The following is a 22,716-nucleotide window of genomic DNA, read 5'->3' as shown; positions in this document are numbered from 1 at the left end:
CTCGCAAACACAAGACCATCATCAGGTGTCCTCTCTACGACCATCTCCTCCTCGGGACACACCAGCACGCCCGCGTTCACATCCTCCAGTTGTGGGGCCTCGGAGGTCACCCCAATATTGTCTCAGATGTGTATCGTCGTTATCTCTCAAAGAGTGAAGTCATACTCCACTGAATTGACATCCACGGGGATTTCTCTTCGATTCCACAAGACGAATCAAAGAGTTTTCTCTACTCTTCTATCTTTATTTCTACGGTTATTGGTCTGACAATGGTTTATATATTTTTTTTAGTATTATATGAGTAGCTAAATCTTTCTTCTAAGGTTTCGATGGAATCAATTATTGGGTGAATTATTGATTATGCTTATTTATAATTGAGTTGTTTTTATAATCTATTTGTTTAACTACGTTTTGCTTGTTGTTAATTGACTGGCCATTGATTAACTATGCCAATTTATCATGTGTTGCTTGAAAAAGAATACTTGATTAGGTTGTTGTTGAACATCATCACTTCTGAGTAAGTTAAGAGATTAGTTACTTGTATTTAAAAGTGGGATTAGAGATAACAAAACTTTGGCACAACCTTTGTGAGTCGCTTGAATTGCTAACTAGGGTTAGTTCGAGAGAATAATTCTAGAAAATTACTGCTCTTGATCGAGAGATAATTATGGTAATAGGAGAACCCACAATCAATAATAACAACAACATACCCAATAATATCTCACTAGTAAGATTTGGGCAAAGTAGAGTGTACGCATACCTTACCCCTACCCCAAAAAGGGTAGAGAGGCTATTTTCGGGAGACTCTCAGCTCAACATGAGAGACAATAATATTAGAAAAGAAACAAAAGAAAAGGCATGTAACAACAAAATATGCCAGAATGAAAATAACAACAACAAATAAGTAAAAGGGCAATAACACAAAACTATGAAAAACAACAATGTGAACATAACACAGACCATAACAAACCTAAATAAAACTCTATCAAACTACCCGGTACAAAGAGGGAAGAACTCTCGACTACCCCCTAGCCTACCACCCTAATGCTCGACGTCCACATGTTCCTATCAAGAGCCATGTCCTCAGAAATCTGAAGTCGCACCATATCCTGCCTGATGACCTCGCTCCAATACTTCTTAGGCCGCTCTCTGCCTCTTCTCGTACCTGACAACGTCAACCACTCATACCTCCTAACCGATGCATCTAGGCTTCTCCTCCGTACGTGTCCAAACCATCTAAGTCGCGCTTCCTATATCTTGTCGTCCACGGGAGCCATGCCCACCCTCTCCCGAATGTCTTTATTCCTAATCTTATCTAGCCTAGCGTTCCCACACATCCATCTCAACATCTTCATTTCTGCTACTTTCATCTTCTGGATATGTGAATCCTTGACTGGCCAACACTTAGCTCCACACAACATGGCCGGTCTAACCACATCTCTATAGAACTTACCTTTGAGTTTTGGTGGCACATTATTGTCACATAGGAATCCAGATGCTAACCTCCATTTCATCTACTCCACCCCAATACGGCGCGTAACATCCCCGTCGATCTCCCCATCTCCTGGATAATTGACCCTAAGTTCTTAAAATATTCTCTCTTGTGGATGACGTGTGAGTCAAGCCTGACTTGCACATCTGCTTCCCTCGTCATGTCGTTGAACTTACATTGCACATATTCCATCTTAGTCCTACTCAACTTGAAACCTTTAGACTCCAAGGCCTGCCTCCATACCTCCAGTCTCCCATTAACGCCACCCCGCGTCTTATCAATCATAACTATATCATCAGCGAACAACATACATCATAACACCTCTCCTTGGATATGGTGTCTCAGTGCGTCCATCGCTACATCAAATAAGAATGGGCTGAGCGTAGATCCTTGGTGTAACCCCATAACCACCGAAAAAGGATCTAAGTCACCTCCCACAGTCCCCTTTATCACCATAATGTAAGCCACCGGCACACCTTTCACCTCTAGACACCTTTATAGGACGTCCTTAGGGACCTTGTCATACGCCTTCTCTAGGTCAATAAACACCATATGCAAATCCCTATTCCTATACCCTGTATAGTTCCACCAACCTCCTGATAAGGTGGATAGCTTTCGTAGTAAAATTACCCGACATGACCCGAATTGGTTTTCCGATATAGACACCGCCCTCCTTATCCTCCCTTCCACCACCCTCTCCCAAACTTTCATGGTATGACTTAGTAACTTGAAACACATATAGTTGTTACAATTCTAGATATCCCCTTTGTTCTTGTACATCAGGACCATTGTACTCTACCGCCACTCATCAGACATCCTCTTTATCTTGAAGATAACATTAAACAATTGAGTCAGCCACTCCAAGCCTTCTCTACTCGCATATCTCCAAAACTCTACTGGAATCGCATCTGGTCCGGTCGCTTTGCCCCGACTCATCTTACCCATCGCACCCATGACCTCCTCAACCTTAATGCGCCTATAATACCTAAAGTCTCGGTGACTCTCGGAGTGCCCCAATTGCCCTAACACAATGTTTCCCTCCCCCTCTTCATTTAGAAGTTTATGAAAGTACGACTGCCATCTTTGCCTAATCAGGGCCTCTTCCATCAATACTCGACCGTCCTCGTCTTTAATCCAAGTTGCGAGCATCCTTCTTTCTTGCTTTGGCCAACCAAAATAACTTCTTGTCCCCACCTTTTCCCCCAAGTTCCTCATAAATCTGACCAAAAGTAGCAGTCTTAGCCTCTGTGACCGCTAATTTTGGCTCCTTCCTAATCTCCTTATATCTTTCTCTGTTCTCTCTCCTCTAATCCTCATTGGTGCTCTCTACTAACTTAGTGTAAGCCGCTTTCTTGAATTCCACTTTACCTTGGACCACGTCATTCCACCACCAGTCATCTCGGTGCTCGCCAGAGTAACCTTTTAAAATTCCCAACACCTCTCTTGCTGCCTCCCTTATACAGTCCATCGTCGCCATCCACATAGCTCTAGCATCCCTACCACTCTTCCAGGCACCCATATTCGTCAGCCGCCCCTCTAACTCCTGCACATTATCCTTAGACAAAGCTCCCCATCTGACCCCGACTGACCCCGTACAAACCTCTTCTTCCTCTTCATCAAGATACTGATGTCCATCACTAGGAGCCTATGTTGAGTTGCGAGGTTCTCACTCAGGATTACCTTGCAATCCTTGCACAACCCCTATCACACCTCCTGAGAAGGAGATAGTCAATCTGAGTCTTAGCCACCATACTCCAGAAAGTAACCAAATGTTCCTCCCTCTTCAGAAACATAGAGTCCACGATCACCAACTCAAAAGCTTTAGAAAAATCCAACAGTGAGGTACCACCCCTGTTCGTATAACCAAAGCTGAAGCCATCGTGCACCTCACCATAGCTACCAGCAGACGACCCAATATGACCATTGAAATGCCCTCCTATTAATAGCTTCTACGTAGGCGGAATACCCCGCACCACCTCATCCAGCACCTCCAAGAAACGCCTTATAACCTCCTCGTCCAAGGCCGTTTGCGGTGCTTAAGCGCTAATGTCATTTAGAGTGCTCCCTCCAACTACTAACTTAATCGCCATCGATTTGTCATTCACCCATCTAACCTTTACCACCGACTCTCAAACTCCTTATCCACCAAAATTCACACTTCATTCTTGCCCTTCACCACTCCGAAGAACCATAATTTATACCCGTCTACATTTCTTGCATTCGATCCTACCCACCTAGTCTCCTGCACACACGTTATATTGCCCCTCCTCTTTTGGAGAATCTTCGCTAGCTCTATAGACTTACCTGCCAACGTCCCTATATTCCAGGATCCAATTCTCAACCTACAGGCTACCTTGTTCCCTTTATCCCCTTTGGGCCCCATCCTACCCCTTGACCCTTGCCCTACCCCCCCTCCCCACCACCCGACCTCCCTGAGGACATGAGCCTACTCTTCCATTACAAACCATAGTCTCTATACCTATGAAGGTCTAAAAATGAAAAGGAGAAAAAACACCACACAGAACAACAAAGGGAGAAAATAGTAGCTACAAGCTCACTAGACTAACTAGACTAGTACGAAATACTATAGCAACAAAGTAATTAACATAGGAGACAGAGAAATAAGAGGAAGGAGGTATCGATTCCCGCAAATAGAACTTGGAACTCTTGACTTGGTATACTCCCATTACTGTGGAACCCGACATATAACTGCTACTCTACTACTTGTGCACGTGCACCTCCCAAAAGTGATACCTACAAAACACACAAACACCCACGGAACTAAGAGAATATGTCACGACCCTAACCGATGGGCCGCGACGGGCACTCAGTACCTTATTCAACCAAATACCAATACAACATATCTTTTTGTATCATACTATCATAGATAACTGAGTCGGAGAGGCTGTCGTGAAATAGGTAGAATCTAACATGTAATACCAACTTATACATAAGATATATGGCCTTTAAGACCAAAATAAACAATCGTACACTGAACATAGGGCGGCAAGGCCATATAATATTTTACGTACATGACATTTGTCTACAAGCTTGTAAGGATACATAATTATCATAACGGTCGGGAAAGAGCCCCGCCATACAAAACAATACACATCTAAATCATATTGACCAAACAAGCAACTTCGGAGCAAACAGAGTGCACCAATATCTTCCGCTGAGCTAATCGCCTACTTGGAGGATTCTCGACCTGTCTATTGGGACCTGGGGGCATGAAATGCAGCATCCCCAGGCAAAAAGGGACGTCAGTATTAATAATGTACCGAGTATGTAAGGCACATCAATAAGTACATAAAAGACATGGAAGAAATATAGAGTAAATGACTCAACCTGTAAGTCTGGATAACTCTATAAATCATGAAATACTTATAGTGTCATGTATATGCATATGAATGTCATGTCGTGCATGGGTACATGCGTTCATAACATCATCAAGCCTTTAAGGGCATCCTATCATATCATCTCGGCCACTGTGGGCAAAATCATCAACGTATACCAGTTGATCAAGTGGTTATGCATATATAATATCATAAACTTTTCCCATATCCCATATACATATATACGCGTATATAATTCCATCTGTTCATGGGTCAATGTACATGTATAAATAAATGCAATGCATGAGAAGAACGTCAATAAAATCTCTTGGAACGTCATTAGACCATTATGCCTCTGGTTAATATTATGAAGTAAACTTTATCAACTTACGTATTTTCTGAGACCCATGAACAGATGAAAGAATAATAGGATACATGGAGAATAAAGAACATAAGCATCTCTAGCATTTCTATGAATAGAATCATTTATAGAAATTGTGCATTTGCTCATTTCGTTTGTACTGTATGTATCATGCTAGAAGAAAGAAGGGCAGCCTTAACATACCTGAGTCGATTCTCTTGACAATCCCTCTAGCACACGTTAATTGCGACAACACGTAACGACAATATCAGAGTAGGAAAAAATCCGTATGATATTCTTGAGAAAGATTGCACCGTACTCCATTATAATTGCAAAATTTCACTTTGATATGAATTGTTGGATTTTGGTTGAAAGACGTTTGAAAGCTTGAAGAACAGCTAACGTTCTGATTTGTAGTGCTTTTTACTTGTCAATTCATATCCAACCATTCTAATTGTAAGAATGGCTAGTATTCAGATTGTAGTGATTATTTACAAGATATAGGGAATGAAGGGAATGTGTCACTAACACATTGTATCGTTATGCCACCTAACTATATGGTTTTAAGAGTCACACTTTGATTAAGCCTTGGCTACCACGTGGTGATCTTATCCTTATCCTATAATTAAACACCAATCGTCTTAATTAAATTGTTAATCTCCCATAAAAATCAATAATTATCCGATTATCCACATAATTGGGAATTATCTCAAATTACTTAAAATACTACTCACTTTTAACACACCTTACTATCACGGTCATGTGGTACCTTGTATGACACTAGTCCATAAATACCGGGTATTTAGCTTGGGCTGTATTTTATCACAAAATGTCAAACTTTGACGATATTCATTTTCTTCTATTTGATTACCCTATCACCTTTACAACCTTACTCATCACTTGTTTGAAATAGCATAATGCTTATAATCTCAAAATAATCCCATTTCCGAACATACGTTGATTAACTTACGACGAAACTTTAACGTACGAAAATGCAGGATGTAATATATCATTTCCGAGCTTTCATCAATTTACCTATGGCATACTTTTACATATGAAAATATGAGGTGGAACATCATTCCCCCCTTTGGAACATCCTCGAATGTTGACTGATGCACTTATCATTCTCATAATTCATAGCCTGTAACAATAATTAAATTTGTAAATGGGATTCTAAAAATACGTGATCTATTCTCGAGCTAGTTGTTGGAGCAGTTGATGCTAATAATGTGAAGTTTAATGATGAAATGCAAACTAAAATGAGGCAGTAAACAAACCGAGGGGACTGTTACCCGGATGTAGGACTGGTCGAGGGGGGGCATCATGGTCGATGTTCGGGTCGAGCTCGAGCTATCGGGGATGATCGGGAATGGGATAACAATTAAGATATGATTAAATAAATCTCTTTATGGCCAATACCGAGCGATAAGATGAAGAACAAGTTAGAGAACGATGAATATTAAAGTGGCCTCGGGTCGGTGAGAATGAGCAAATTAGAGATAAGAGATAGAGATAGAGAGATATTATTGATATTGTGGAGAAATGGAGCAACATCAGCCTCCTATAAGGTAGTGCGAGTTCCCTTTATATAGGAGGGGAAACCGACTACTAGTACATAGGTATTAACTATAAAGTATGGAGATGGGATGGCTTGACGCGACGCCTCAACATAGGCTCTGGATAGGCCGACCCTGTTAGACTTAGCCGTGTGCCTTGGGAGCTTCCCCCTTTGTATTAGCTTCGATCTACGTCTTCCCTGAGTCGGGCCTTTACGAGCCCTGAGGGAGGGTATTCGATCGTGGCTCCATGCCCTTGGGGTTTCGAGGCATTCTTCCGGAATGTCGTGATAGTGAGAAATTAAGTCCTCTGATTTTTGCTGCACACAAATATTCTTCGCATTTCCCTGAACTAAGCGAAGGGAAATGATTCTGACACTTGACTCTTCGAGCTTCTTACAGCGATGTCACACCACTGATGCAACCTATGGCGCGAGCTTTGTGGCAACCGGGGCATCCCATGGATCTGTGTATTTCGACTTCATTCGATGCGCTGTCAATTCTCGTTTTCCAAGGTGACTGTACCGCCGTCGATTTGGTCTTTCATGAATGCAATAACTGCATACGTCGATCAATCTTCCAAAGCCTCGATGACCATGTCGTAACCCCCTATAAATGGGGGTACCTTGGCGTTGTTTTTCCTATCCCAGTGCCTTCACTGGCTTATTTGCCCATTCCTTCTTATCAGCTTCATCTATCCTTGAACATCATGCTTGGGGCTCATGGCCTCAAGGCCGTTTGGCGGAGCTCCCTTATATTCCGTTGTGGTCTTTTGCCGGGGCTTCCCTTTGTCGAGCACAATTATGCTGTCCTATTACTGTTGTAGTTGTTGACATGTTTGCTGTGGCTATTGTTATTGGCCCGAGGTGGTGACGGATGGGGGTCAACATTCCTTGTTCGCAGAAAGCTCTTTGGATTACATATTGCTGCTCAAAAGGGGGCTCAGATTTTACATTGCTGCTCACCTTTATACCCCGGCTCGATGTGGTGCTGCACGACTAGACGTTCCAAGAAGTGTATTCTAAGCAGCCGTGCAAGTGGTACCGAGGCTTGTTCGGTCTGCTGTCTCTTCGAGGTTCTCTTGGCCAGCGAGGGTCCTCGAGCTTCGGAGAGCTATGGCATTTTTTCATCCCTCCCTGCTACTTGTCTTATCCCTTGGGGATATCAGTGCGGAAGGTTGGGATGAAACTTTCCAGGATGTACGTTCGAAGGCAGATGTTGTAGGAGGCGGACCTTCGAAGGTGGACCGGTCTTCGAACTTTTACTTCGCGTGTGCATCCTTTTGTTTCTTCCTTTATGCGTAGAGATCCTCTGTAGGCTTTTGAAATTGTATGTAAGGACCCTTTGAGGGATGTTGTACATGTATTTTTATGAATATGAATATACTTTATTGACTTCTGCTTTCGATTCTTGCCTTTTCTTTATGCTCTCATGCCCTTCGAGGCCTTTTGAATGTCTTTCTTTATTATTGATCGCTAATATCTAACTGGGGTGCGAGCATTCTTTCCGATCCTCTGTTGACCGACATGGCTCTTTTTTGGGCCCATCATCGTACCTCAGTCCAAGCCTGAATTGATCTGATAGGCTCGGGCTGTCGGTCCGTCCGAGTTGTAAGGAGATAATATGCTGAGTTTCAGAGCTTTTCGAGAATGTTATCTTGAATGGAGGTGAACTTTGGGTACCTGGGGGTCCCTTTTGATCTTGATGCAGATAGCTTTTTGAAGCGTATGGGATACACTTCTGTTGAGGAGTTGCCTGTACTCAGGCGCTGCCTTGAGCTTTCGTGGAGCTTTCATGGTCGGATTTTCCCGTGCTCATTCCTCTTTTTAAAAAAGGGAACCATGAGACCGGGTATTGACTTGAGTTGAGTAATGACATTGAAAGCTTCCCAAAGTCCGACTTCTTTTTGGCAGAGGTCCTCAAGGTAGAATACTACCTCGAAATTGGAGATAATACGTCCGACTCCTTGAGTCCTATCTTCTCGTCGAAGGATGCTTCCAGGATCGGGTATCACCCCATCGATCTGTATCGAGGCCGTTGGCTTCCCGGGCTCACTCTGGGTAGGCGAGTCGGTGCTGCTTCTCTCATATATGTGGGGCGGCTTCGGCTTTTTCAAAAGACCTCACTATTTTAGATAGTTGTCCTTCCACTTTGGCATAGGGTTCTTCATTTCTTCAGGCGCAAAAAGCATTGGCGCACGTAATTAATCTGATCTGTTAGTTTTATCATAGTCATGGCAACCACTTCGGAGTCATCCCGGTAGGGAGTGGGGACTGTTGCTCCCAGCGCTCAGGAACCGCGGGAGTTAGCTCGAAAGACTGTGTCTTTGTTAAGAGAGGAACAACTGGAGATGGTGATGAGATACTGTGGATGGAGCGAGGGGATAATGCTGCAGGTGCTTTCTCCGGATGAGAGTAATACGGACTCCACTGATGGATTCTTGAGCGTATACCTATATCCTTTCACATTTGGCCCCCTTGATAGGGTTGTGCTTGATTTTTGCTTGGAGTATCGGGTTACTTTGGCATAGATACACCTGTAATTTTGACGAGTGGTGCCGATGATGAGGTTCTTTGCGGAGAAGGCTGGGCTTGAATTCACGCTTAACCACCTCGTTAGGCTATATCGGCCTTTGCCCCTCTTTGAGGAGTGTCATACCGGGTATTGCATTAATGTGATCCATATTACAAACAAACCTAGGACACCCCCTTTACATTCATAAGCATACTTTAGATTGTAACTCTTTCCAAAATTTTGCCTTTCACTAATTGTTTTCAAACACTTGTGTATTCAAACTCAAATCCCCTACTATTTGAGCCGTACTTGTTTATTTGCTAAATGCACAAATTCACAAAACTGTTTGGCCGGGAACTACACTAGTAGATCCTGAGGGGTGCCTAACACCTTCCCCTTGGGATAATTTCAAGCCGTTACCCTATCTCTGGTTACCAAATGTAGTTGTATATGAACCCCATAGGTGCCCTATCACACCTTAAAATCATTAGGTGATGACTCGTCAAAAATGCAAACCCCCTTTCCCAAAAGGATAGAGTCGTCCCATAACCAAAATGTCATGAACCCGATTTTTGCAGAAGGGAAAAAAGGGGGCGTGACAGCATGGCGACTCTGTTGGGGATTTTTAGGATTTTACCATTTCATACCGTTTTTGTGAATTTGTACCACTTTATGTGCAATTACTTGTTTAATTTCTTTAAGCATTTAATTTTTTCTTCAAAAGCAAAGCTGACATATCTTTCTTGTTTCCTTCCTTTATAACTGCTTTAAATTATGAAACTGCTGTATTTATCGCTTTCTTAACGTGCAAATACATGTCAACATGCTTTTAATTATTGCATAATCATGCTCAAAATCATACTCCACTCGTGACAAACACATACTATAGCAACGCTGGATGAGTGGTTGCGCCCTTCCTATATCATTACCCCTCTAAATTCGCAAAGGCTTATTTGCACTAAAACTAGTCAATTAGCGGTGCAGTCGATAGTTCCGTGCCTTCCCCCTTGAGTTATCCGCTCAAGGGTACCAGTCTAAAACCCCATAGAAACCTTACTCTGTTTAAATTGTGCATGCATCATGGTCAAACCTAGCCGGGTCAGTTATGTTGTCCACATGATGATCCTTTAAAATAGCCTTGTCTAAAAGTCCACTGGATTTCCCTAAACCCAAACGAACATCATCGTGTTCTATGCATTTATTTGGAGAACTAAATGCTTTATGCTAATTGTTGATGTTAAATAGTTAAGTCTGGTGGGGGTATGGTCTTAACCCTTTTGTTTTGCAGAAATGAAGAATGGGGTCCCCAGCTTCGGTATGGTTGGCACACCCTCACTCTTACTAGACTGGTGGAGGAATCTTCCGTCAAATGACCAAATCAACGAATGGAAAGAGAGGACCGCCAAATCCAGCGAAAAGCTGGAATATCTGGAATACAGCCTGTTAGAATTAGAAGGAAAGGTGAGGAAGAGAGTCACCGATTGACAGAACGTTGAGGGAAATGAAGGAGAACATTTGGCAAAGGCATTTTTACTGGTGAACCTACGCGAATTGGAGGATTTGACCAACGAGAACATTCAACCTGAGGAAGGTCCTTTTGGGACCAAATAGATAGGAATTTACTTTTTCGCTTTATGAATGTAATAAGGCCAATGTCCATTAGTAACTTTTATTTCTTGTTTATTTAATGTCGTTTAGGGATTCGTCTATTTCTATCAATAAAATGAGCCATTTAGCATTCTAAGTTCTCCAAATCATTTCTCGCTCGGCCTACCTCCGGCACAAAGGGGTTCCCAAATTAGGACACGCTTTACATTCCCGCACTATGTGTTTAAATATTGCAATACGTTTTCATAATCCTTACTGACTTGATTACCTTTTTTTTTATTTTGTTTCCTTTCTTATTATCCCCCTCCCCAAAGGTTGGTTCATGCACTCTGCCATCATCATCTTATTTCACAAGATCCAAGGGCCCTCCACCCACTCCTCCTCTTAGTCCTATTAAAAGCAAGAACAAAGGCAAGATGGAAGATTTAAACAACATTAGGAAGGAGAATACATCTGAACGGGTAGAGGCCACTGATGGACATGGTATTCGGGTTCCTAATGGGAATGTGTCACAACTTAAACAGAAACTATTGAAGTTCCAGGAAGAGCTCGATCAGGTTCAGAATCTTGCAAACCTGTCATTCTCCCTCATCACCCCAGATATCAACTTCCCCAACGCTCCAAACCCTACACCTCCTCAAAATATCCCAAAACAATAGAATCATCCCGCACCTCACCATCATGTTGCTCCACCAAAAAACTAATGTAACACATGGCATACCCCAAACAACACTCCACTACTCATCCCAGAACCTCAAAACTCTACTAACGACCATTTCCATACCCATATACCAGGCCACCATAACACTCTTATCTACGTGGAGACCATGACACACTCCACCCAACCCATCTCATGCACACCTGAGTCTGATGAAAATGATCTGCTTATCAGGAACTTGGCCGAGGAACTTAAGAGACTAACCAGCCGGATTCAGGGCGTTGAGGGAAGCAAAGGAATCGAGGGGCTGAACTTTTGTATATCCTGAAGAGAGGTACTCGAGGAGATCGGTGCAAGGGGCTTCATTCTCTCGGAGGAATTGGCTCGAGAAAGGGCGGATGAGCGTGACGCTCGGTACCTTCTTCCTGACGTCGTGGAGAGCGAATTTGGCAAGCTGTAGCCATGTGGAGTGGAGTGTCGATTTCACCATTTTTCCGCTTTGTATTTGATACTTGTGGAGAATGTTTGTAAATGAAGAGTGCACCTTTTTGCGCATGTAAGATAAGAGGAAACTTGAAGCTTTATCTCTCTTGCATCTCTTTCTGTTTTTGCTTTTGACCAGGCGGGCTAGTTTTGGTGTTTGGCGGGAACCTCGTAGGTCCGGAACAGATCAGGTAAGTCCGACAGCTTTTAAGTACGATCCTTGACGTGAGCAGGCATTGGGGCCTCTGCATTTTGTCCAGCTGTTTATGCTTAGTATCTGAGTTAGGCCTTGACTCGAGCTTGCCCAACCTTCAAACTTTTGTTCCCGGAGGCTTGCATGGTTAACTATTTTGGATCCGGTCGAGCTAATTTTAATCCTCAAGTTGTCAATTTTCGAGCTGGCGATAATGGATCTTACACTGTTTGGTCGTTGAGACCTTTTAGTGTGCGGCCCGGAGGCTCGTTTGGCTTGCGACAATGGCTCTTACGCTATTTTTCCCATAGGCTTTGTTTTCCGCTCGTTAAGGTATTTTGAAATAATTTTGCCTGACCTGTCGTCGGTTATGGAAGAACCTTGATTTCAAGTCACTATCGGCGATGTTTGAGCACCTCAGAAGGTTCATAGCTCGTAGACTGAGTAGGTCAAAGCCTTGTGATTTGGAGCTGAAATGGTCGAAGCTCGTTTTTTCTTGTTTAGGGAAGCCTGTTTTAACTGGTTCTTTCTGAAGTATATTCGAAGTAGTGGCCTTCGATTTTTGTTTAGCGATGGTCGGGCATCCCCAAGTCACGTTAATTTGGCTATATCAGCCATTTTGACCGTAGTCATATATGTTTGGCCGAAGCCGTTTTTGATCTCGAGTAATAGTTTAGGCGTCTACACCGAGGGTATGCCCTTTCGGGATTCTTACAAATGCGACGTATAGCCTAAACTTCGAGATTTTCATGCCTGTTGAGGTCTTACAGTTTGTCATGCCTGTTGAGGTCTTACAATTTGTCATGCCTATTGAGGTCTTACAGTTTTTCATGCCTATTGAGGTCTTATAGTTTTTCGTGCCTGTTGAGGTCTTACAGTTTTTGTTGTAGTGTAGAATAGATCTGGTTACGCCGAGTTTGCCCACTAGGGGTCTTACAGTTTTGGGTTTTCTAGTGCATGGCGATTGTGACAGTCTCCGAGTTATTGAGTTTTCTTGGGCTCGAAGGCCGCTGTTTGTGAGCTCGGAGCTACCTTGTGGGGGCTTCATGAGCCTGGAGTTCCAACCCTGAGGTCGTGCGGGTGTCAAATTATTGACGTTAAGTCCTCAAGCGTTTCGGTATGCATTCGGTGGAAGGGTTCCTGCAGAGAATACACTGCAATTTCCTTGTTTGGAGAATAAGATGCTGAAAAGATATCCTTTTATTGCTTGGCATAAACACTCATTGTTTCATTGTCGTAAGCTCAGCCCGCGCGGGTGCGGCTCCTCAGACCATTCGATCCGGTACATAATTCACTATTGAAACTTAGTCTAGCGTTTCCCAGTCATTCCGAGGGGATGATGCCCTTAAAAGAAGATCTTCATTCGTCATTTGTCTGTAGGAGAAAGCCTGTGATCTTGTCGGATCCTCCTCTGGGAGTACGTTGCTCCGCTAATAATCTTGCTCGCGAGACCCTCTTTGGGGTGGAAGTCCGATTGAAGAAAAAATGCGGTGGGCCCTATTAAGGCTTTGAGATCTTTGGGTGGAGTTAGAACCTCCGAATGTCCCGGACGGTTGTCTGCATACAGGTTGGTGAACAAATAACAAAGGAGTGAAGCAGTTCTTCCTCACTACGAGATGTGTAGGCGACGTTTCGGGATTTGGTACGTTCTTGCCCTCCTGAGGTGTGAGCCCTAATGCAGCCCACCACTATGTTTAATCAGGCTTCCCCGAAGATATGATTGGTTTACCCTTTGATCCTTTCGAGGGTGGAGGCATTGATGCTGGCGATGCGCTATATGGTGGGGAATTTCCGCTCGTCGAGTATTGCTCCCTATCAACTTATTTTAATTCTGCCCTTTGCGTGGGATTTCATTCCTTTGGCAAAATAGGGCCGACGCTCTCTCCGGGCGGTGTGCCCGTGGCCATTTGACTAAGATGTCCGTCCTCACACCTTCTTTGATGGTACAGATCCTAGTGTCCCAGCTCGAGCTTAGACGGGCTGTATCGAGAGAATGGTCTTCCTGCTTGTTGTGGTGATCGTCGTTTGGAATCTGTCAAAGATTCAGGGTGCGGGAGCGATTTGGTTCGGTAGTCAGAACTGCCCCATTGACTTTGGTCTGACATCGTTGGTATGCTTGATCGAACCACCTGTATTCATGAACACATGTTTTATTTGGAATAGATCAAACGAGGGAGAGGGTTACCAATGCGTCAGTGTGAGGCTGAGGCAAAGTCTCGGTGTCCTTTTTTCTGGATGTAAGGGTGTCCTCTGAAGTATATCCCTGGACCCATTCTTCCCTAGCGACGAACATTTTTGCTTTCTATTTTATGAGTCCTTGGAGGGTGTCGTTGTTCCTCCACTATCGCGATCATACGCCACGACTTGTTTGCTTCGTTCTTCCTGGTTTCCATCCTCCCTTGGGGCTGGATACGAGCCTAATCGCTCGGTAGTACTCGGTGGCAATTTTTATTGAGTAGCACGACCGTTGTTCTCCTAAGCTGATGGCCATTTTGTCCCCGTGGCCGTGCGTGCGCTACGGTTCCCGCGCCAGGCTGTGGTTCCTTTGAAGGGGTTTTGGTCGAGTTGGCCCGAGTCTTTTGGCGTCCCTGGTTTCACTTATGGTGATCATGATGTTTGGTAAAGCAATGCTGAAATCATATTCTGCTGGGCGGGTGCCCCTGCCGGCCATGCCTCGTCGAACCTGGTTTTACTGAAGATTCCTCGAGGATGTTGCCCTCGAGCTATTTCCCGATCGTTGCGAGGTAGGTTGCATCTTGTCGCGTTCCTCCCATCCACGGTGCACAGGTAGTACCTCCACCTATTTCGCATTAATCTCTTTGCTAGGAGCCTACTTGGGTACACCGAGCCCGAGGAGGCTTCCGGATGGTCGTCCATGGCCCTGATTCGTGGCTGGTGCCGGATATGGGCACCCGACCAAATCTCGGTTGGGTATCTGATCAAGCTTCGTTTTAAATGTCCTGAAGTCGTCAGTCACGGTTCGTTTAGGCTTCGGGCGAAGGCCTGTATCACCCAGTCATCTGAAATCGGGGGCACTCTGGTTCGTTCTATTAGGGAATGAGGCACGACTTCCTGTGGCATTTCATTCTCTCTTTGTTCGGTCTCAGATGTGTCGGGCTCTCCCGTTACTGCTTCGATGGCATCTGCGTGTGCCTCTACGGAGGAATCTCCTGGTATGGTAAGCAAGTTTGTGAGGTCAGGCGCTAGGCTATGGCGCCACATCATGGTTCTTTTTAAGAGTGTTTCCCCGAACTTCTTCAATGAGACGGGCTCGAACTCATCATCTTGAAGGTCACTGCCTTTTCCCGTGCATGTGTAAGTAGTGGTGCGCTCGCCGGGATCCGAGGTCCCGTTGTACTTAGGGAGTTCCTGCGTTTCGAATTTCCGTGAAACAGGTCCCGGGACCGCTTCCTCAAGGGACCACTATTGTATGTACTTCCACGAACCTGACTCGATCCTCTTAGAGAGATCCCCAAGCATCTTCACTATGGTAGGGCCCTTTATCGATGCGTTATTGCTTGATCTCTCGGGTACTTATTCGGCAGGGGGAGCTGTTTCTGGTGCCGCTGTGCTGGGTGTCTTCGGGTAGCTTTGCAACTGAGCAATGACCCATTGTTGTGCCTGCAACATTTCAAAAATAACATGAAGACTAACTTCCTGTTCTTCCCGGGCTGGGGTTTTTTGAGCTTTCTGTCAGTCGCTGCGCCGTATGCTCCTATCGGTGTGAGAAGTTTTGTCGACTTGTTGTGTGTCCTGCAAATCTGCGCCTGCTAGAATTGGTCCGGGTAAGTTATCGGGATTCTATGGTGGTTCTCCAGCGGCCGGGACTGCCACGCCATTTTTCCCGTGGTTTTCGAGGTTGTCATTCTCACTCTATTTACCGAGCCAGACATTTTGACCTGAAATCAAAAGATCTTGGACAAGAAAAAGTGTGAAAGATAATGTGTGTTTGTGCAATAAAACCAACAAGAAAATAATCACTATTATTTTTAGCCCCACGATGGGCGCCAAACTGTTTACCATGAAAATGGTAACAACAATTAAATTTGTACATGGGATTCTAAAAATATGTGATCTATTCTCGAGCTAGTTGTTGGAGCAGTTGATGCTAAGAATGTGAAGTTTAACGATGAAATGCAAGCTAAAATGAGGCAGTAAACAAACCGAGGGGCTTGTTATTCGGATGCAGGACTGGTCGATTGGGGACCTCGGGGTCGATGTTCGGGTCGAGCTCGAGCTATTGGGTACGATCGGGAATGGGATAATAGTTAAGATATGATTAAATAAAGCTCTTTATGGCCAATACCGAGCGATAAGATGAAGAACAAGTAAGAGAACGATGAATATTAAGCGGCCTCGGGCTAGTTAGAACGAGCAAATTAGAGAGAAAAGAGAGAGAGACATATTATTGATCTTTTGGAGAAATGGAGCAACATCAGCCTCCTATAAGGTAGTGCGAGTTCCCTTTATATAGGAGGGGAACCCAACTACTAGTACATGGGCATTAACTATAAAGTATGGAGATGGGACAGCTTGACGCGACGCCTCATCATAGGCTCTGGATAGGCCGGCCATGTCAGACTTAGTCGTGTGCCTGGGAGCTTCCCCTTCTGTCCTGGCTTTGATCTCCGTCTTCCCTGAGTTGGGCCTCTATGAGCCCCGATAGAGGGGATTCGGTCGTGGCTCCACGACCTCGGGGTCTCGAGGCATTCTTCCGGAATGTCTTGATAGCTAGAAATTAAGTGCTCTAATTTTCGTCACACATGTTATGAATATTGGTATATCTCATTTTGTACTTTGTAACTTTTATCCATCCATAGTTGATTTACCTCAATGTTGATCAACAATGTACCAGTGATATCTTAAAACTTCTCTCGTAAAACATTGCTACTAGGGCTTACGTTGCATTGAGGAATATTCGAACTGATTTTCCTGATCCACTTAGCGGCTATACTAATCTTTCTATAACTTAGAGAAACCATCGGCTCTCTTGTTTTCATGGGCATAATCCTGAGGACTTATCCATTCTCGTCACCTTCTCACTCACCCTTTATCATCCTTACTCCTGTCATAAAACCTCGTCGTTTTACTATTCTTTAGCTTGCGATCTATACATATTTATTTATAATATTCACAACCTTCCTTCAACTTGCTTGCTCCATAGATTTCCTTATGTTATTTTGGAACATCAAGAGAGACATCACATTTTCTGTACCTCTTCTTTACTCTCTCTTAACTAGACCTTTTAGTACTTAGAAACCATAGGCTGGAAGATATGCCACTGACGATGCTGCTATCATTCCTGGATACTGAATCCCAATGCTTCTAGCCTTCTATCTGAAGTATCGACTATTCACAACCTTCTACACTTGAGTATCTCGTATGTTGTCCACCTTTACCTTACTTACCTTAAAATTTCACATCACGTCTTCTATCTCTTTCATGACTTCCCTTCTACATAGGTATAATTTAGATCCATAACTTAAAACTCTATTATAACACTTGCACCTTTCGTGCATACACAATCCGGTGGGAGCTTCATACTGACTTCTTATGAAGCTGATACTTTTCTAACTGACTTTATCATAGAGCCATACTGATTTCTATTACTCTGGGGTCTAACTTTTTAAATCACTCGGTCCCTAATTCTTGGTTAGTTTATCTTGTTCACCAGCCCGTACTGATTTCTATTACTCTGGGGTTTAACTTTTCCTTTTGGTAATCACGTTAGAGTTGCGAACTTATTTCTCGAAATGATGACATGACTTATGACCTATATTCTTTTGTTGTATTAAGGCCTGTCACCTCTCGTCTCTTCCTTCACTTGGCTATAGACTCTGTAATAATGTCATTTTTTTAATCTTCCATTGTCATCCATGTATCACATCTTACTTATAATGCTTCATTAACTCTCTTCTTGTTTTTTTCCTGCTAACATTTCTGTCTATCACTTTATCCTGAAAACTTCAACAATACATTCTTTTGATTTTAGCTCCCCTTGCTCCATTCATTGGCTCTTCAGGTTGCCTAACATTCTCTCTCTACTAGGGACGGGAGCCATACTAAGGTAATATTTATCCCTTCCAGGATTCCAGTGCCTATCTTTGTAGTATTCATATCTAGTTGTACTATTTTAAAGTGCACTATCTGGGTGTCTCACAAGAAGATTTATTAGCATATTTGCAATATACTTTGGAAATGTCAACTAACACGAACAATTCATCCACCAGTTGGGTTATTCTAACCCCAGCCGGATCATAATAACCCGTCCTTCTTTTAAACTATATCTGTTGGCTCCCATACGACATAACTAAGATCGGTGTGGCTGATTGTACATACATCTGTCACTGTTGAAGGTAACTCAAAATGTATATATCTCCGTTCCTGAATGGTAAATAATGATACCTCGTACTCTTCTTCACCTTGCTTCTTTTACTTGCTGAAACTTGTATCTTCCTTCTGATTATGTTATTCCTTTTTAGCGTAAGAGTGGATAAGTATTCTTGCCTTAGATATCCTTACCAAGGAGATTACACACACATAATCTACTGAAGACCATCATAAGCATGATGCGAAAATCGAGTTCCTTTGACTCAACTCTTCCATAGTTATATCTTTGACCAAGCGTCTTTCTAGATATGGACATCGACGTATTATGAATAAGATAGAGTTTAGGAATTTGAGTTCTTCTACCACACGATTTAGAGTAAGAAGAAAGAGTGATAGTCCTAAATGCCCTGTAGCCTCCTGCTTATAAGTATGGTGCACGACACACCCATAAATAAGACTCTACTAGACACGACTTGTAGACTCCCTAGGATAAAACTGCACTGATACCACTTTTGTCACGACCCAAATCGATAGGCCGCGATGGACACTCAGTACCTTATTCAATCAAGTACCAACACAATATATCTTTTTTTTATCATACTATCATAGATAACTGAGCCGGAGAGGCTGCCATGTAATAGGTAGAATCTAACATGTAATGCCAACTTATACATAAGACATATGACCTCTAAGACCAAAATAACCACTCGTACACTGAACATAGGCCGAAAAGGCCATACAATATTTTATGTACATGATATTTGTCTACAAGCCTCTAAGGATACATAATTGTCATACAGGCCGGGACAGAGCCCCGCTACACCAAACAATACACATCTAAATCATACGGACCAAACAAGCAACTCCGGAGCAAATGGAGTGCACCAATATCTTCCGCTGAGCTGATTGCCTACTTGGAGGACTCTCGACCTGTCTATCAGGACCTGTGGGCATGAAACGCAGCGTCCCCAGGTAAAAAGGGATGTTAGTACGAATAATGTACCGAGTATGTAAGGCACATAAATAAGTACATAAAAGATATGGATGAAATATAGAGTAAATGACTCAACCTTTAAGTCTGGATAACTCTGTAAATCATGAAATGCTTATAGTATATGCATATGCGTATGGATGTCATGTCGTGCATAGGTACATGCGTTCATAACATCATCAAGCCTCTGAGGGCATCCCATCATATCATCTCGGCCACTTTGGGTAAAATCATCAACATATACTAGCTGATCAGGTGGTGGTGCGTATATAACATCGTAACCTTTTTCCGCATCCCATATACATATATATACATAAATATATGCGTATATAATGTCATCTGGTCATGGGTCAATGTACATGTATAAATAAATGCAATGCATGAGAAGTACGTCAATAAAATCTCTCGGAGTGTCATTAGACCATTATGCCTCTGGTTAATATTATGAAGTAAACTTTATCAACTTACGTATTTTCTGAGACCCATGAACAGATGAAAGAATAATAGGACAAATGGAGAATAAAGAAAATAAGCATTTCTTGCATTTCTATGAATAGAATCATTTATAGAAATTGTGCATTTGCTCGTTTCATTTGTACCATATGGATCATACCATAAGAAAGAAGGGATAGCCTTAACATACCTAAGTCGATTCTCTTGACAATCCCTCTAACACACATCAATTGCGACAACACGTAACGGCACGATCGGAGTAGGAAAAAATTCGTATGATATTCTTGAGAAAGATTGCACCGTACTCCGTTATAATTGCAAAATATCACTTTGATTTGAATTGTTGAATTTTTGTTGAAAGACATTTGAAAGCTTGAAGAAGGGTAACGTTCTGATTTGTAGTGCCTTTTACTTATCAATTCATGGCTAAACCATTCTAATTGTAAGAATGGCTAGTATTTAGATTGTAGTGATTATTTACAAGATATAGGGAATGAAGGGAATGTGCCACTAACACATTAAATCATTATGCCACCTAATTCTATGGTTTTAAGAGTCACACTTTGATTAAGCCTTGGCTGCCATGCGAGGATCTTATCCTTATCCTATAATTAAACACCAATCATCTTAATTAAATTGTTAATCTGCCATAAAAATCAATAATTATCCGATTATCCACATAATTAGGAATTATCTCAAATTACTTAAAATACTACTCACTTTTAACACACCTTACTATCATGGTCATGTAGTACCTTGTATGGTACCAGTCCATAAATACCTGGTATTTTAGCTCGTGCCGTATTTTATCCCAAAATATCAAACTTCGACGAAATTCATTTTCTTCGATTTGCTTACACTATCACTTTTACGAATTAACTCATCACTTGTTTGAAATAGCTTAATGCTTATAATATCAAAATAATCCCATTTCTGAATATACGTTGATTAACTTACGACGAAACTTTAACATACGAAAATGCGGGATGTAATATCTCATTTCCAAGCTTTCATCAATTTACTTATGGCGTACTTTTACGTACCAAAACATGGGGTATAACAGAATAGGGGAGAAAAAACCCAGAAATGAAAACCAATATCTTCTTCAAAATACCCTTAAAAGCCAAAAATCCCTTTTATATCTTTTTGAGATCACTTTTAAAAGAAGAGAAAAAGCACCCGGAAATGAAAACCTGTATATTTTTTGAAAAACAATCCTTAAAAGCAGAGACAAATACCAAGACTGAAATCAATAATCGTTGACACTCTAAAAAAGATTCAAACTTTGTATAAACGAAAACAAACTGATTTTTTTTTAATTTTTTTTTGAAACAATTTTTTCCAAACGTCAAATGCAATCGAATAACTGATATGAATGGAGAAAAATCTGTACAGGGAATTGACCGTTGGTTAACAAACGGAGAAACACATGTAGCTTAACTAAATGATTGTTGTATGGTTATGAAAGATAACGGCACCGGCAAACCGTTGCGATGTCGGCGACGCATGCAAGCCCATTCAAGATATCTTCTTTTCCGTATGATTCACTATCGTGTATTCCGATGACAAGAACGCTAAGTGGAAAAATTTACTGGATTCTTTGTTGCCAAAAATCCAATATGATGAAAAACTACTGTACTAAAGAATATTTTGAAGATGGGCTATGCTCTTCTGACCATAAAGGTGGAAACATTGGGGGAGTGAGAGAGAATTGGTTATTTGGGATTTTATCAAAAAGCTTAAATTTTGCAGAGTAAGAAACAAAAAAGAGAAAAGAATTATTATACCATGGGAGGGTGAATATGAATTAAAAAAAAGGATAATGAAATTATTATAACAATATCAAAAGACGAATCTTCAAAAAAAGATCAAGAAGAACAGTTGCTGCAAAAAGAAATGGTTAAAAAAATGCTCTCAAAGTACAAAATTGATTCAGGAAAAAAGTAAAAAAGAAATAAAAAAAAATTTCTCCCTCATTCTCGGATCAATGGGGAATAAATCGGCGTGATTATAAACACGTTAAGCATTCATCACAATAATTGAGGAAATCATAATCCTAAGTTTTTTTTCTCTTCAATTCACATATTACTCTTTAGTTGATAATCTTATTACTTTAGTATTTTTTTAGTTAAGTTGTTTAAAACAAAAATCTTAAATTTTATAACTTGAAAATTGTTTGAACTTGTTTTCTCAGTGATATTAAATAGCTATAGCTAAGTCTTAGTTCTATGTGGGATTCGACCTTGGACTCATAAGCCAGATTATATTTGTAGCGACCACTTATTAGTTTTAGGACTAGAGTTGGGCGTCATCAAATTTTGGCACCGTTGCCGGGAAACTAACGGTCGAGTTGTATATATTGCTAGGTTTCATGTTTGAACTATTTTTCTTGTTTTGTTCTTTTTTTAATTTAATTTGTTTTACTTGTTAATTTGAGAAACATGACATCTTGGAATTATGGGATTTTAGGTATTGGTAATTTTACTTTTGATCCTTATACATATTGTGAAGAAAATCACTCGTGGCTGAATTTTCAAAATGTTCCTGAGAGCGAGTTATGTGAACCAACTCAATCTTATTTGTAGAATATGTGTGATGTGTGTGGTGGTCAAGATGGTCACTTTCATGGTTGTGCTTATATTTCTTATCCTCCCCCAACCCCTTACTATGATGGTTCTGCTTTTTCTTGTAAAGTTAATAGGAACAAAGAACCCGAGGATGATAACCTGAAAGAGATCAAGG

General features: G+C 42.0%; 1 protein-coding gene across 1 annotated transcript; it reads right to left on the bottom strand.

Moving 5' to 3' along the window:
• Positions 1-2,798: 2,798 nt before the first annotated feature.
• Positions 2,799-3,875, bottom strand: LOC142180778 (uncharacterized). Its single transcript, XM_075252850.1, has 3 exons — positions 3,797-3,875; positions 3,173-3,311; positions 2,799-3,129 (listed from the first exon to the last, which is right to left on the bottom strand). The coding sequence occupies exons 1-3, from the start codon at positions 3,873-3,875 to the stop codon at positions 2,799-2,801; spliced, it is 549 nt and encodes a 182-aa protein (XP_075108951.1).
• Positions 3,876-22,716: the final 18,841 nt, after the last annotated feature.

Source organism: Nicotiana tabacum, chromosome 5 (assembly GCF_000715075.1).
Source record: "Nicotiana tabacum cultivar K326 chromosome 5, ASM71507v2, whole genome shotgun sequence".
In the NCBI taxonomy this organism is placed as follows: Eukaryota; Viridiplantae; Streptophyta; class Magnoliopsida; order Solanales; family Solanaceae; genus Nicotiana; species Nicotiana tabacum.
This window is presented reverse-complemented; position numbering and strand designations above follow the sequence as displayed.

Excerpts from the sequence above, each read along its gene's own strand:
- LOC142180778 (XM_075252850.1), bottom strand. The coding sequence starts at position 3,875 with ATGGGGCCCAAAGGGGATAAAGGGAACAAGGTAGCCTGTAGGTTGAGA. Across the intron at positions 3,312-3,796 it reads GAATATAGGGACGTTGGCAG|CTTTTGAGTTGGTGATCGTG; the intron begins GTAAGTCTATAG and ends ATTTTTCTAAAG. Across the intron at positions 3,130-3,172 it reads GGTTGTGCAAGGATTGCAAG|TGATGGACATCAGTATCTTG; the intron begins GTAATCCTGAGT and ends ATAGGCTCCTAG.